Raw genomic sequence first — 17,894 nt, 5'->3', positions numbered from 1 at the left:
TTTCACATTTCCATTATGACTAACTGATCCTACTGCATCCAAGAGACTTTATTACAGTCTACTTTGATTAAGTGTATGCCTTATAAGTACTTAGATTTGCCAACAAGTGCATAATTATGTAATTAACATGAATTGAATTATCTGTGTATTGTATCTGTTGACTGCAAAATATCTTTCAAGCTCACCACCTGGTACTTATGATGTTACAAATGGACAATTTTAACAAGAAGTTACTACTGCTGAAGGTTCAAAATGTCTATACATCAATAAAAACTTCACAGTGATTATATAAAAAAGTTGACTTGTGTTTTTCTTGAGATATACTGTGACTCCTCATGCATTGAATCACTAGGGTCATAGAATTATTGAGTCTGCAGCATATCATAAAGAACTGTCTGGTTTAATTCCACTTTCAAGCTTTTGGGCAAAGCCTATTAGGTTCTGGTACGACAAATACCTATCTAAGCATTTTAAAATACACTGAGCATTTCTGCTTTGAACACTCAATTGAGTTCCAGATCTCCAGCATGCTTTTGGTGGTTAGACAATTCCTCAATTCCCCTTTACCCTTCTATCAATTTCTTTAAATTTATCCTACCATTATTGATCTCCCTGCTATGAGAAGCAATCGTTTTACTCTACTCTATCGAGGCCTCTCATAAAATGCACCACAATCAATTGAGAATGCTTGTTTTCTCAGAGGGTCATTAGTCTGTGGCATTATCTTCCACAGAAAGTAATGGAGGCTGGGTCACAGAATTTATTCAAGGCTGTGTTACACAGATATTGATAAACAAGGGAGTCAAGAGTGATAAGACGGCAGGCAGGAAACTGTAGCTGAAACCACAACCAGATCATTGTGATCTTACTGAATGATGGAGCAGGCTTAATGGAGCTAAATGGCCAACTCCTGCTCTTTATACTTTGTTAAATTCCCTGTCAGACTTCACCGTTCCAAGGAAATAACCCCAATCTATCCAATCTTTCCTTTTAGATGAAAGTTTCCATTCAAAACAACATTCTCATAAATCTCACCTGTACTGTCTATGAATGGTAACATTCTTCCTGTAATGTCATGACCAGAACTCTAGGTAGCCGTCTGGTGATCTAACTGATGGTCAATGCACTTTAGCAAAAGTGTAGGATATAGGAAAATAATCCTGTATGGCTTCTTGAACACGTTATTTGCCTCCCTTCCTTTTCCTCATATAGCAATCAGGGATACGTTTCAGAAAGTGTTGGGGACTTAGATCCAAAACATCGACTCTCCGTCCCTCAGCTGGTACCCGACTTGCTGTGCATTTCCAGTGCCACACTTTTTGACTCGGATCTCCAGCCTCTGCAGTCCTCACTTTTTCTGAGAAATTTAGCAGGTCTAGCAATATTTGTACAGAGAGAAACACAGTTAACATTTCTTCAGCTCTGAAGAAAAGTCTTTGGACTTCCAATGTTATCTCTGTTTCTCTCTATCCAGATGCTGCCAGACCTATTGAGTTTCTCTAGCATTTTCCAATTTTATTACAGATCTCCAACTTCCACAGCATTTTGCTTTTACTTTATTTATACATTCCATCCTCATATCCTGATTTATCCAGTTTCAAAGATGCTAATTCCATATCATCCCTACAATGTGGAAGCAAGTCATTCGGCCCATCAGGTCCACATCTATCCTATCCCTACATTTTCCATGGTTAACCCAGAAAGCCTGTATATCTTTGGACACTATTGGGCAATTTAGCATGGCTAATCCATCTAACCTGCACATCTTTGTAGGAGAAATTTGGAGCACCCGGAAGAAACCCATACAGACACAGGGAGAACGTACAGAATCCATACACACAGTTGTCTGAGGCTGGAATTGAACCTGGGTCCCTGGCACTGTAAGGTAGCAGTGCAAACCACTGAACTACCATACCACCCTACCGTTACAATGTTTATCCCTTCCAATACTTCACACTGTTTTTTTTTTAACTCTAATATCGGGATTGTCCCTCTCATTTTAATTTATTCACTAAGAATCAAGCCTATATCTTTTGCCTTCACATACAGGTTTTGATCTCTTATCAAACCCTACTTTTTCTTTAATTATATTCTTCCTCATTGGGCTATTCCTGCTCCTATTTCCTTTGTTCCTATGTATTTACAACCCGCATAGCAGAAGCGTGCAGGGTAGTTTAAGCTGAAAAAGGAGAATTGACTCCAGGTACAGATGTGGCATCCTCTGCACCCGATGTGGCCTCCTCTATATTGGGGAGACAGGCCGGCTACTTGCGGAGCGTTTCAGAGAACACCTCGGGAACACCCGGACCAACCAACCCAACCACCCTGTGGCCCAACACTTCAACTCCCCCTCCCACTCCACCAAGGATATGCAGGTCTTTGGACTCCTCCATCACCAGACCACAACAACACGACGGTTGGAGGAAGACAGCCTCATCTTCCGCCTAGGATCCTCCCTACCTTTTATCTTAGCCTGCTGGACACACTTTCCTCATTCCTGAAGAAGGGCTTATGCCCGAAACGTCGATTCTCCTGTTCCCTGGATGCTGCCTGACCTGCTGCGCTTTTCCAGCAACACATTTTCAGCTCTGTATTTATAAAACACCTTGCCATTTTCTTTAATTTTATCTGCTAATATCTTTTCATGTCTCCTTTTACTTTCTCAATTTCATTTCTAATCCACCCCTCATACTTCTGCAGACTCTCTGCTCTCTGTACCTGGAGTCAATTCTCCTTTTTCAGCTTAAACTACCCTGCACGCTTCTGCTATGCGGGTTGTAACAGATTTGGGAGTCTTGCCATTTTACTTTTGCTTTGTATGAACATTTTTATTGTGAACCCTCTCTATCATCTTCTTGAATGTGTGCCATGTGCCACGTATACCATGAACAAAATTACAAAATTATGAGAGACATAGATAGATAGTTGGAGTCTTTTTCACATGCTAGAATCGTCAATTACTGGGGACATAGGTTTAAGGTAAAAGGATTAAGTTGAAAGGAGATGTGACAGGCAAGAGTTTTACACAGAGGGTGCTAAGTACCTGGAATGTGCTGCCAGAAGAGGTGGTGGAGGTGGATACAGAAGCAATGTTTAAGAAGTATCTTGACAGATAAATGAATAGGCAGGGAATGGAGGGATACAGACTGTGTAGAGGCAAAAGGTTTTTAATTTAGAAAGGCGTCATATGTCGGCACAGTTTTGGTGGGCTGAAGGGTCTGTTCCTGTCGTGTATTGTTCTTTGTTCTGTGTTCATTCTGTTATAAAGTAATAAATATCTAGAGGCTATTTATACTGTTCACAAGGTGGACTATTGCAGGACTTCATCAGAATTTTTGTCAGGTTCAGCTACATGAGAACTGGTATCATGTGGTATCACTCTATTAACATAATAGCTATTAATGTCTTAAAGGACAATGCTAATACTTAGAGCACCTTCCTTCCCTCTAAATTCTTTGATCATTTCAATTCAAATTCCATAATTTGACCCAGAAATTTGTAGATCCTGAAGAATGGTTTACAAACATCTGGCATAGCAGAGGCTGGGAGTGGGGTGTGGGGATGCCTTTTATAATGTAAGGTAAGCAATGGAGTCACTTTGGGCAGCTGTCTGTGTGGAGTTTGCACATTCTGCCTGTGTCCGTGTGGGTTTCCACCAGGTGCTCCTGTTTCCTCTCACAATTGAAAGATGTGCTGGTTAGGTGAATTGGTCATGCTAAATTGCCCATAGTGTTCAGGGATGTGTAGGTTAGATGCATTAGTCAGGGATAAATGTAGAGTAATAGGGTAGGGGGGATGGAACTGGGTGGGTTACTCTTCAGAGGGTCGGTATAGACTTGTTGGGCTGTTTCTACACTACAGGGATTCTATTCTAATGGTTCTTCATCTGGAATGCTTATGAGTCCCCCAGTATCAAACATTGCTCAGACCATTGATACAGGAAAGAGAGTTTCTAAATTAATGGGCTTGATTTGATAATATTGCCAAGATCAGCAATTTAATGACAGACCACTGGTGGACGACTGACTCTGCCAAGTGCACCAATAATTGCCCAAGATTCTGGGCCAAATTGCCAGGCCCAGCTGTTACTGCCTCCAACCCCTGGGTGCCAACATCCAACACCACTTTGGCAGCTCTTCTAAGAGTGAACATGTATTTTCCTTAATTATTTTAATTGACCTGGTCTTGTGATTTTAAACTATCGGGGAGAGTAGCTGTGGGCAAAATAAAGTTATACTCTATCCCAGGGCTGAATTTTCCTCTTTCAACAAGTTTTAACCAGGGATTTCAAGGCATTGATTGAACCTTTTCTGATGGTTAGGGGATGGGGCAATATTAAGCATCAATCTGACAATCATTTTGCTTGTTTTTATAATTGCACTCAACACCTTACTTTATCTGGGCAAGTAGTACCACTACTTAAGGAACAATCTGGGAAACTAACTTGGGGTGATTGTTATCAGAGGGAGGTTTCACCTTCAAAGGCCTAAAACAACGATAGGTCCAGTATCAAAGAGTTGTGGAATTAGACTAAAGAAGAGGCTGGATATTTGATCCTACATATCTGTGCTGAGCCTTTGAATGAAAATCATGCTACTATTCCAACTGCTCTACTTTCCTCAGAATCCTGCATTTTTCTTCCCCTTCAATTGCAGATCATAAGCTTGGGGAAATTCGTCATGGAATCCGCTGAGGAGAAGCCACTGCTGAAATCACATCTAGAGCCTGTCTGCAGTGTACTTCTTCCAGATTTACAGCAAGTGGCCTTTGGGAGTGGAGATAGAGGTTGAGTGATTTAAATCTGTGTTACGCATATCAAAATCATGAAGTTGTTTATTAAATAGCTGCTCTGTGATGTTGTTGTACATAATTATAATGAAGGCAAGTACTTTCTTTGAAATTATTAGACAGCTCAAAAGGAAAGTCAAAAAATAGTAGGTTAGTTAGAGGAGAGACATTTCAAGAACAGCAACTGGATATAATGTCACAAAAAGTTCTTTCCTTGCATCTCCAAGTTTCTGTTCCTGGCAGTTCTTGCAGCCAGAAGTTTCTCCTGCAATACAGATTTCCATAATGATATTGGACTACTTAGGGTTGAGAAACGTATCAGCCATGATCAACTGGTGGAGCTGACTCGATGGGCCGAATGGCCTCATTCTGCTCCTTTGTCTTATCGTGCACAGTTCTGGTTGCTACTGTATAGGAAATATGTGGGTACTTTGGAGAGGATGCAGGATGTTGCTTGGATTGGAGTGCATTAGCTATTAGGACACATTTTGGATTGTTTTCAGCAGAGTGAAATACTTTTACACAGAGGGTGGACGAAGCAGTTACGTTAGTAAAACTTAAGAGGCATTTACATAGACACATGAAGAGACAGGGAATAGAGAGATATAGATCATGTACAGGCAGATCGAATTAGTTTGTAATGGCACCACATTTGGCACAGACATGGTGGGCCGATGGGCTTATTCCTGTGCTGCACTGTTCTAACCTCTATGCTCTATGTACTAAAGCCCTAAATACCTATTGTGTTACAGCTGCAAAGTGAGATTTAAATAGGCAATATCATGGCAGATTCCTAATAAAGCTTCATATAGATGGAAGACCTTCACATAGCAAAAATTGAGCATTAAAGTCCATGGCAAGCACTGAGAGCCTGAGTGACACTCTGGCCTAAAGTAACAAAGACAGGAGTGAGCCTGCATTGAGGACAGTTTAACAGGAATTTTGAAAATACAATGCATATATTTATGGGGATCTTATTTGGGAGCTTTTCTTGCTTTCATTGTTATCATTTTATTATTTTGATTTATGCATTTGTTGGCTCCAAAACCAGAACAACAATGACAGATATTGAAATTTAATTTGCTTCTTGCCCGATAATTCTAAAAGAAAATGCAAGATTAAACCATTTTGAAATGACTCTGCTGACTAATTTTATGTTTCTAAAATACTCACTGACATTATTAGCAGTACTTTGATGTTAATGAGGCAGCTTTGGTGCAGTTTGTGCTTTAGAAATCTGAAATGTAAATGGACAAAGTTCCAGGAAAATCTGGCAGCTGAGGCAACTAGAAACTATTTCTGTTTAGGGTCACTCATTGTAATATGCATCAAGTGCTAATCTTCACTCCATTTAACCCCATCAGAAAGTCAGTGACAGTGCGTATTACACTACAGTAATTGTTCAAAGGCAAAATGCCCATGCTTTGTCAACCAATTACTATATCTAAAAATAGAGATATTCTTCAAAACTTGTAATCGTCTTCTAAAGAAACATATTTTGCTGGTCACAAGAATTTAATTTCCTCACCCATGGCCTGTCCAATATGAGAACATTTACGTTTTATTTGTGTAAGGTGTAAATTACTAAGGTTGCCATAGAGAATCCCCAGCAGGGAGAGGGTGCAGTAAAAGCCTGAACAGCTGTGCAGTGAGGAGTACATGCTGTGTTTAGAATGGATGGCTACCATTTATGCAAAGAGCTCAGCCAGCAGGAGCCATGTTCCTCCCACCACGGTCAGCAGCTTCTGCTAATACATCTTTATGGCCAACTTCACCACCATCTGTCCATGTCCTTTCACATAGACTGCAGGAAGCATGAACAGAGATCTTTGCTATGAGAATTGGCCTTAGCAAGAAACATTCAAGAATATATTCTGTTTGTCTTGCTTTCTTTTTCTTTTATTCCGCTTTGAGTACTTCAAATCTTATGATGTGAGGCACTGGTTTAAAGACACTGGTATTTTCAACAAGGTTAATTTCTTGTACCTACTGTTATGATTAATAACTCACAATCAATGCTGTCACCCTATCCCATCAATATTGCTATTTCATCTGGTTTCTGATTTGGCAAATGTTAACATTCAAAAAATTACATTTGAATGCTCGAATTAAACTTTGTGATTTCTGGCAGTGCTGTTGATGGTTAACTGTACCATCCACAAGGATCATCATTGACAAAGTGCAGTCTGCCCTGGTAACAGTGCACTCGCTGCCTGCCTGCAGAAAGCCTCTGTAATGGGTTCGGTTGACATATATTGGCTCCCTGCCCACCAGGTGTCAATCTTGAAATCCTTAATTTTTGCTTCAAATCCCTCCATGGCTTTTTTTTTCTGGAATATCTTTCAATCTCGTCCAACTCTCCCAATCTCTGAGACCTCTGAGCTCCTCTAATTCTGGCCTCTGTCGCTGTCCCGATTTTAATCATTTTACCATTGGCAGCCCAGCTATCAGCTGCCTAATCCAGCGCAGCAATTCTCTCCCTCAACATCTTAAGCTCTCTCTCCTCCTTAAAGATTCTCCCTGTTTGATCAAGCATTTTCCATTTTAAAGATTGTTCAGTACTGCTCCTGTGAAGCATTTTGGAGCATTTGTTTCCGTTAAAGGCTCTGTGAGTGTATATGGTTGCTGTTAAGCTGGATTCGACATAAACAGTGTTAAGTCCCAAAGCTGCATGAAGCATTTTTCTTACACCTGTACTCTACAGGCTGAGATCAGGCTGGTTGTAATGCTGATTTCAAGTGCTAATTAGACATTCAAGGAGAACCTCATTACATGCAATCTCAACCTTTTCATACATTTGAGAGAAGACAGCTCTTTGTAACACCTGAAGGTCCAGATGTTGCTCTATTTCTACAACGGAAGGCTTACTAAAGCAAACAATTAGATTGACAGATTGAGTATCCCATCACACAAATCTAAGGGACACAATTCCTAGCTCTCTCTCTCTCTCGTTTAAAATTGGTATTTATATAGATAATATATCCTCTGCATCACCCCCAAAATCTTCCCTGATACAAAGAGTGGCTTGTCATATCACATCAGTAAAAACCTATTTATCTTTTAAAGCCTGATCTAGTTTGACTTTGAAATCTAGCGCTGGGGCAGGTGATGCTATATTGAGAGATGGTGATTACAATTTTAATGCTTTTTCATAACTGGGGATAGGAGAGAGATTGATTCTTCTCATTGTGAGAAATTTGTACTGGCCCTTAGCTTTTCAGTCTACCCTATGTCAACAACACAGAATGTATTTGGCAGCACATTTGATATTTCAGTAGCTGGGCTAAAAATTAAAAGCTTTCTGCTCTGATCCCTAGATCAAACCACAGTTGAATTAATTCTGGGGCAGGAAAGGATATACTTCAGGTTGTAAAGGCCCAGGGGACCTACTCTGGAATTATAGTGAACTTGAAATCTCTTGAATAAAAAGCTAGAAATTGGGAAAATCTGAGTTATATTCAGTGGAGCAGAATTTCTGTTTCCCAATCATCCTACAATTGCACACACAATGTGTTATCCTAAATGGCAAAATCTCATCTGTGTGCTACACAGGCATGCTCTTATAAACTTAGCGAGCAGTGCATTGATACAACAGAGGTGATTTTGCAAACATATTCTATCAGTGGGTGAGTTTTTAATAAAATCAGACAGTACAGATAGATGTTAGTCAAGCCCTTGTACTTTGCACCTATGGTGGTTTTTTGAAAGCATTATTTAATATGTTTCCATCCTCTATTCATTTGCATGGCCCTGCAAGTATTTGCCTAATTCTCACTTGAAAGTAAATGTTGACTGCTTCCCTCATCCAATTAAACACTGAGTTGCAATTCACCACAACTGACCATGTAAATGAAAATGGTCATCCCTTCTATTTTCTTTGCTAAAAGTCTGAAGTCTGTAACCTCTTATTACCAACTCTTCTGCTGAAACACCTTCTCCTCACTATATCAATGTTGTCATGATTTTAGATCACTCCTGTTATTCCTCCTCTAGTCTTTTCATTCTGAGGAGAACAATGCTGCCTTCTTTAATTTCTCTCCAGATTTATTTGTCCTGCTGCCTTGCCTGTAAAAATCCTCTGCACGATCCACCACTACTCCTGAACCAAGTATCCTTGACATCTTCAATAATTTGTTTATCCAATACTCTTTAGTTCCCTGTTGTTACACAATTGAATATGGAATTAAATGCCTAATGGTGACTGTGAAACCATTGTCAACTGTTTTGAAAATACACCTGGTTCACTAATTTGCCATCACCTAATCTGGCCTGCATGTGACTCCAGGCCCACAGCAATATGGTTAACTCTGAAATGGCCCTCCAACACACTCTGATATATCAAACTGCTATAAAGGCTAAACAAAAGAGGGAAATATATAGACCACCTGGCATTGACCTAGGCAACTGAAATGATGACAAGGTCAATCCTGCCGACTCTGCAAAGTCCTCCTTAATAACATTTGCGAGCTGGTGTCAAAATTTGCTGAACTGTCTCACAGTCAAGCATCAGCCCAACATAGTTGTACTCATAGAATTGTACTTAACAGAATATGTCCTAGACTACACCATCACCATCCAGAGGTAGTAACACAGAGGTAGGATACAGTCAGGAGGGAATTGCCTGGGAGTCCTCAACATTGACTCAAACCCATGAAACTGCATTGTATCAGATCCAGCTTATTTACTTGATTTTCATCATTTAAGTTCAAGATTATACACAGGTAACTTACTCTAATCTATTCTTTTTCAGGAGGCCAAAGGCAGCATTTGCATTCTTGATATTTAAGCCATCTTCTTCTTTAATGGATGATGACTGATATTTTTTGCATTTCCAATTTTTTCTGTTTTTTTTTAATCTGAAAACTCTATTTGCTTTCCTCAATCTTCCCTTGCTGTCATGACCTGCACACTATACAGCTTCTTAAATTAACTCCTCATTGCCTATTCTTATCAACATTGTTGGTCTGTTGCTCTGTCAATCTTGGCTGGAGTAACAACCACAAAACCTGTAGTTACAAAGAACCTTCAACATCATTAAACATCCCAAGGCACTTTTCGGGTGCTGTATAAAACAAAATTTGTTTCTCTTAATTTATAAAATTAAGAAAATTTGTCCATATGGAATACTTTGCTGCAAAATACAAATAATCAGTAAGTGGGTCTTAATCAGTAAGTGGTAATTACAGCTTAGAAAGGGATAGTAACAGTCTAACATTTTACAAAAGCGTGATACTGCAAATTCTGGAAACCCAAGGAAAATGATCAAAACAGCTGGAAAACTCAGCAGCTCAGGCAACATCGGTGGAGAGAAACAAAGTTAATGCTTCAGGGTCGATGATCTTTTATCAGCCTTACATGCAGTGCACAGTTACCTACAGTGCAAACAATCATTCCTTCCAAGGGACTATCTTCCTCTTTTGATAGTGTACACTATTTACAGACTCCAAAGTATTTTCTTTCATAATATTTTGTCAACATATCTTTCGCACAGTGATTCCTCAAACAAACAGACTCAGCCACCAGAGGCTTCCAGTGAGTTGCAGAGGGAATGTTAATTTTCCCTCTAGTGGTGAAATATAGATCCTGCAACATTATAATAAAGAGTGATATTCAAAAACCCCTCCAAATTTAATGACTCTTTGGGGTTACTTCCACTCTTTTACCTTAATTTTCTTTTTATTTCTTCCATGAGATGTTGGCATCACTGGGAACGCCAACATTTGTGGCCGAATCCTAATTGCTCTTGAACAGAATGGCGTACTAGACCATTATTGCAGAGGGCAGTTAAGAGTCAACACATCACTATGGGTCTGGAATCACATGTAGGCCAGACAAAGCAAGGACAGCAGCTTTCTTTCCTGAAGGACGTTAGAGAACTGGAAGGGTTTTACAACAATTGATTATAGTTTCATGGTCACCATTTCTAAGACGAGGTTTCAATTCCACTTTTATTTATTAGTTGAACCGAAATTCTACCAGATTATTAGCCATAGCCAGGGCCTTTAGATTACCAATTCCACTGGTATTACCACAATGCCACTGTATCCTCCTGGATGGTGCAGCTGCTGGATATGTAGTGCAAACCTCTAATTAGAAGCATCAATGAGGTTTCTGAAATATCTTCATAACATTTGTATAGTAACTGCAGCTCCAGGACAGTCATGAAGTGCTGCAGGAGGGGGTTAGTAATGGCACATATCAGCCTCAGCCTCCCAGTTTAGATTAGATTAGATTAGATTATTTACAGTGTGGAAACAGGCCCTTCAGCTCAACAAGTCCACACCGACCCGCCAAAGCGCAACCCACCCAGACCCATTCCCCTACATTTATCCTTTCACCTGACACTACGGGCAATTTAGCATGGCCAATTCACCTAACCTGCACATTTTTTGGATTGTGGGAGGAAACCGGAGCACCCGGAGGAAACCCACGCAGATATGGGGAGGATGTTCAAACTCCACACAGAGAGCAGCCTGAGGCAGGAATTGAACCCGGGTCTCTGGCGCTGTGATGCTAAAGTGCTAACCACTGTGCCACCATGCTGCCCATAGATTGTTTTGATCCAGTACAATTCACCTGCAGTCACAACAGGACCACAGCAGACACCATCTCCCTGACCCTACACTCACCTGTGGAACATCTGGATAAAAAGGATACTAATGTCAGACTCCAAATTATTGATTTTAGTGGGGAAGAAGCTGTTCTTGAATCTGACCCTACACTGGCTTCAACTGACTTCAACACCATAATTTCACCTCCAAACTCTAAGACCTAGGACTCTGCTGCAATTGGATCCCTAACTCACTGACCACAATCAATAAGGAGCAGCCACAACACCTTCTCCCCAATAATCCTCAATACCGTTGCCCCGCAAGGCTGTGTACTCAGCCCCTACTTTACCCTTTATAAACTCATGACTGTGGTCAAATTCAGCTCTAACTCCATTTATAAATTTGCTGATCACACCACTGTAGTGGGATGGATCTCAAACAATGACTAGACAGAGCACAGAAAAGAGACAGAGAGCTTAGTGGCATGGTGTAAAGACAACAATATCTCCTTCGATGTCATCAAAACGAAGGTGCTGGTCATCAACTTCAGGAAACAGAGTGGAGGACACTCCCCTGTCTTTATCAAAGGTGCTGAGGTGGAGATGGCCAAGAGCTTCAAGTTCCCAGGAGTAAAGATCACCAATGATCTGCCCCACATCAACATCAACATCAAAGTCAAGAAAGCACACCCATGCCTCTTTTTCCCCAGAAGGTTAAGGAAATTCGGCATGTCCACAGTGACTCTTACCAATTTGTATCAATGCACCACAGTAAGCATTCTATCCAGATGCATCATAGCTTAGTATGGCAACTGCTCTGCCCAAGACTGCAAGAAATTACAGAGAGTTTTGAATGCAGCCCAGTCCATCAGAAAACCAGCCTTTCTTCCAGTGACTCCATGTACATTTCCCACTATCTCAGGAAAGCCGCTAACATAATCGAAGAGTCCTCCCACACTGGTTATACTGTCTTCCAGCCTCTTGCATCGGGCAGAAGATACAAAAGTTTATAAACACGTGCCAACAGATTCAAAAACAGCTTTTTCCCTACTGTTATCAGAGTTATGAACAGACCTTTCATATATCAGAGTTGATCTTTCTCTGCATCTTCTCTGTAGCAGCAAAGGTATATTTTGCATTCTGTTGTACTATCCTGATGTACTTATGTAAGGTACGATTTGTCTGGTTAGCGTGCAAAACAATACTTTTCACTGTATCTCAGTACATGGGACAATAATTAATCAAATCAAATCATTTCAATCCCAATGTTTCCATCTATATTCCCCTTATTTGATGGACTACAATGGTTCCAGGAGGCAGTTTGTCCCCAGCACTTCCCGAAGCACAAGTAGGGCTGCACAACAAATGCTGCCCTTGTCAACAGTGCCTATGTCCCAAGAAACAATCTTTAAAATGGTCCTGAAACCAGGCCAAATGACTGAATTAAATGTTCTAGGTTTGTGCTTTCTCTGTTTAATAGTTGAGTTATCCTGCTTTTAGTAGCTACTTTGGCAAAAAATTCTATAGATATGGAACAACATTTTGGTCTCAAGTTTCAAAAGCAGAGGAAATCAAAGATCAATTTGACAAAGGGACTGGGAAATGCCTATTCCTTCTCCTCCCACCTCTATTAATTTCTATCCATGACCTTCTGTGTTTATTGAAGTTGAGAGAATTAATTAGATGGTCAGTGTGGGACAAAAGCAATCTCTAAACAGGTAGCACAGAAATCAAAATAAATCAGGAAATAATGATCGAGGAGCCCAGTCTGAGAATTAGTGTTCTCAACCAGTCCTTCAATTCATAACATGTACAGTTTTCAGCCATTATTTAGTGACAAAAAGCTTAACGTATAACAGCCAGCTGATTCCAGTGGGCAGGACACTGAAAGAATGAAGAATAGCCTAGAGTAGAGAAAGTAAGATAAGACATTCAGTTCTGATTCAGGGAGGATGCAGGGAGGAAGACTAATTCAGCAGCACAGATTTATTTAGGATGTCTGTTCGGCATGGACGAGTTGAACCAAAGTGTCTGTTCCCGTGCTGTATATCCTTATGACACAGTCAGAATTAAAGAGGAACATTAAAGGTGTGTGCTATTCACATTCATATTATTTTGAGTGAATTGAGGAAAGTTGTGACAGTGAGAGAGAAAGAGATTAGAGCAAGATTATTGCCAGATGACAACATGTTTCGTGTGTCCTGCCCAGAGGTCTCTCAGCAAAGTATGTTGTTCCACTTGCCCCACAATGTGTCTCCTTTCCAGAGGTATCTGAAGGTTCCCAGTTCTATCTTTCCAATTAGATGGATAGTGACCACAAAACAGCAGGCTAGATGCTTCAGTGCCTTCTCCTCTTATGGCAGTACAACATTGACTTGTGAATCCCAGGGTACTCAGATTTGAAAGCTGTCCATCCACCAGCGGGCAATTTGTTGCAGGAAGCTGCACAGTCAGCTGCTCTTGGCAACTCTTGAAAATTTCTGAAGTAACAATTGGGACTGAATCATTCCCAGTTCTATTGTTGCTTTACAAGGTACTGAATCTGACTCTTTGTTTCCAGACAGACAAAGAAAATCATTCTCTAGGTTCTCTGTTTAGGGAATAAGGCCCATCACCACAGTTACCAAAACACAGAGACCCAAATTCTCCATGCAGAAAGCTCCTCAGCAATTGCAGTGAATTTTCAGCAACATATTTAAAGGGCCATGACGAGGAGGTGCCAGTGTTAGACTGGGATGGACAACGTCAGAAGTCACATGACACCAGGTTGTAGTCCATCAGATATATTTAAAATAACATGCTTTCAGAGCGCTGCTCCATCGTCACCTGACTTCTGTATGGCTTCTGTATTTAAAGGGAGCGGTTATCGGCAGCCTTTTAGAACATAGAACAATACAGCGCAGAACAGGCCCTTCAGCCCTCAATGCTGCACTGACCTGTGAACTATTCTCAGCTAATCCCCCTACACTATCCCATCATCATCCATGTGCTTATCCAAGGATTGTTTAAATCTCCCTAATTTGGCTGAGTTAGCTACATTGGCACGCAGAGCATTCCATGCCCTTATCACTCTCTGAGTAAAGAACCTGCCCTTGACATCTGTCTTAAATCTATCACCCCTCAATTTGTAGTTATGCCCCCTCGTACAAGCTGATGTCAACATCCTAGGAAAAAGACTTTCACTGTCTACCAGTTAGACTCGAAACGTCAGCTCTTTTCTCTTCTTACAGATGCTGCCAGACCTGCTGAGATTTTCCAGCATTTTCTCTTTTGGTTTCAGATTCCAGCATCCGCAGTAATTTGCTTTTATTTTAGACTTTCACTGTCTATCCTATCTAATCCTCTGATCATCTTGTATGCCTCTATCAAATTCTCTCTTAGTCTTCTCCTTTCCAATGAGAACAGACCCTAGTCTCTCAGCCTTTCCTCATAAGACCTTCCCTCTAGACAAATCTCCTCAGCATCTTTTCCAATGCTTCCACATCCTTCCCGAAATATGGCGACCAGAACTGTACACAATATTCCAAGTGCAGCCACACTAGCGTTTTGTTTAGTTGCAGCACGATATTGCGGCTCTGGAACTCAGTCCCTCTACCAATGAAACCTAACACACTGTTTGCCTTCTTAACAGCACTATCCACCTGGGTGGCAACTTTCAGGGATCGATGTACATGGACTCCAAGATCCCTCTGCACATCCACACTACCAAGAATCTTTCCATTGACCCAGTACTCTGCCTTCCTGTTATTCTTCCCAAAGTGTATCAGCTCACATTTAGCTGCATTGAACTCCATTTGCCACCTCTCAGCAAAATTCTGCAGTTTACCCAAGTCCCCCTGCAACCTGTAACATTCTTCCAAACTGTCCACTACTCCACCGACTTTAGTGTCATTTTGAAGGAACAATATCACAGTCTGAAACTTCTTAAAAGATTAGTTCCTCCAGCTCCAGCATTAAGGAAGAAAGAGGGAAGACTTGCATTTATATAGCACTTCTGACAACCACAAACTTTGTCAAATCCCTTTCAGTTAGTAAAGCACTTTTAATGTCTGCCCACTGTTGTAATGCTGGAAACACAGCAGCCATTTGGAGCAAACCAAATTCCCAGAAACAGCAACACAATAACAACCAGGTAATCTGATTCTGTGATGTTGATTGAGGGATAAATATTGGTCAGGACATGAGGATAACTCCCATGAGATTGTTACATCCATCTAACAGGTAGATGGTGCTTCAGTTTAAAGGTGAAAGAAGATACCTTCAAACATGTGCAATACATCTTTCATATCCTGTCAGCCTTGGCTTTTGGGATCTAGCCCCAATGTCAGGGCTCCTCATGGCAGCAGCATTCCTGCCTCTGAACCACAACAGGGACAAAAATCATTAGCAGCAGTGCTGCTCCTGGCCTGGGTGTTCAGGCACACCCTGAACCTCTGACCTGAGGACACCAGCCCTATCCCACTCCTTCAACAAAAGCATGGCAAGCCCCTGTGAGACCAGTTACTGGGTCCCACACTGAACTAATTATACAATTAAATCTCAACGCAGGGATTTTCAGTGTATCATAGAAGGCCATTCAGCCTATTGATTCTCCACAGACTCTCTGAAGAGCATCATACCCAGACCCACACACCTCCACCCGCAGCCCCCCCCGCCCTTCCCTATTCATGTAATTTTGAATTTGCCATGGCCAATCCACCTGACCTGCACATCTTTGGATTACGAGAGGAAACCAGAGCATCCGGAGGAAACTCACGCAGATACGGGGAGAATGTGCAAATTCCACACCGCCTTTGGTACAGTGAGGCAGCAGTGCTAACCACTGAGCCACCATGCCTTGTAGGCTGAGCACTTCAACTGTAGCGCCAAGAGAGTACTGCAATATTTTGTAGCACCAAGAGAGTATTGCGTCTTCTTTTAGATAAAAAATTAAACTGAGAAATTATATTACAATATTGATTCAAATTTCTTCTCATAACTGTTCATTTGTTACAGCCTACCTCAGTCCTACCCACTGACACTGAAAGCCCCGACCCAACATCCTTGTCAAATCTAAGCTCCCATTTTCCAATTAAAGATCTGAGAGCCTCAACCCATAATGTGACCAAACTGCCCAAGACTTTATCAATATACAGAGCAATCTGTGTGAAGTGCCACTGCTAACTGAATTCAATAAATAAAGAATTCAAGTCGAACATTTTTCTTAAATTAGACACTTTGTGCAAACAACTTGTGTAATATTGTGGTTTGAATTAATGTGTTGTATTATCGGTAAAGAGTTACTAACTGTAAAGTTATATTAATATATCTAAGCATTTAAGATGCCACATCAATCATTAGAGGTGGCATGGTAGCTCAGTGACGAGCACTGCTGCCTCACAGCACCAGCAACCTAGGTTCGATTTCAGTCTCGGGTGACTGTCTGTGTGGAGTTTACACATTCTCCCCGTGTTTGCGTGGGTTTCCTCTGGTTTCCTCACAGTCCAAAGATGTGCAGGTTAGGTGAATTGGCCATGCTAAATTGCCTGTAGTGTCCAGGGATGTGTTAGTTAGGGGTAAATGTAGGTGAATGGGTTTGGGTGGGATACTTTTCAGAGGGCCAGAGTGGACTTGTTGGGTTGAAGAGCCTGTTTCCATGCTGTAGGGATTCTATGATTCTGGACAGTCCCTGGGTTGTGAATGAGTTCTGTTCTTGAGCCTGTTCACAAGTTGACTTGTAAACAAGTCAGAACACAATGGAGGACAATATAAAAGAGCCACTCGCTAGTACAAGAAACATTCAGATCTTTAAAATTACACCCTGTTTGGGATCACATTTGTAAGTACTAGCATTCATAAGTTGGATGTTCATAAATCAAGGACCTGTTGGACTGCAGTGATTGTCCAGCTAGTGGGCAATAACGAGTCTAAATCTGCAGCATGCAGCTTGATCTGAGAAATACATTTAAAGAAACTTACAACGTTGTCTAAAAGAGCGATTACTTTGAACTTGTTACAAGATACAACAGAATGTAACAGCATTAATGATTCTTTCCTCCAAAACTATCACTTTGTCATTACAAAGGAAAAATAAAAACAAGAGTGAAAATTGCAGGGAAGTGTCAAGGATTGTGTTGTCTTACCGGGTTCTGGAATGATTAGCTGTCCGCAGGTCTGCACATTCCCAACATCATTCTCTGCCACACACTGGTAAAAACCCTCATCTGACTTCACCAGACCTAGTACCCGGAGGTTGCTGCCGCTCTATAATACAAAACAAATAGACAGAATACAAAATAATTTAACAGTTACAGCAAAGTCTTTGCATTCTAGAAACAAACCAAATAGAGTCATAGTGTCATAGAGATGTACAGCACGGAATCAGACCCTTCCGTCCAACCTGTCCATGCCAACCAGATATCCCAACCCAAACTAGTCCCACCTGCCAGCACCCAGCCCATATCCCTCCAAACCATTCCTATTCATATACCATCCAGATACCTCTTAAATGTTGCAACTGAACCAGTCTCCATCACTTCCTCTGGCAACTCATTCCATACACGTACCACCCTCTGTG

The 17,894-nt window shown here is 41.1% G+C and overlaps 1 protein-coding gene across 1 annotated transcript in view; it reads right to left on the bottom strand.

Moving 5' to 3' along the window:
• The window catches only part of dcc (DCC netrin 1 receptor), a 1,293,953-nt gene that overhangs the window by 445,690 nt on the left and 830,369 nt on the right, over positions 1-17,894 (bottom strand). The window contains exon 7 of the mRNA XM_043720707.1: positions 17,461-17,581. Coding sequence (XP_043576642.1) covers positions 17,461-17,581 — 121 coding nt within the window. The remainder of the gene's footprint in view (positions 1-17,460; positions 17,582-17,894) is intronic.

This window comes from Chiloscyllium plagiosum, chromosome 1 (genome assembly GCF_004010195.1).
Source record: "Chiloscyllium plagiosum isolate BGI_BamShark_2017 chromosome 1, ASM401019v2, whole genome shotgun sequence".
Lineage (NCBI taxonomy): Eukaryota > Metazoa > Chordata > Chondrichthyes > Orectolobiformes > Hemiscylliidae > Chiloscyllium > Chiloscyllium plagiosum.
Note: the sequence above shows the minus strand (reverse complement) of the source record. Positions and strands in the feature narration are given on the sequence as shown.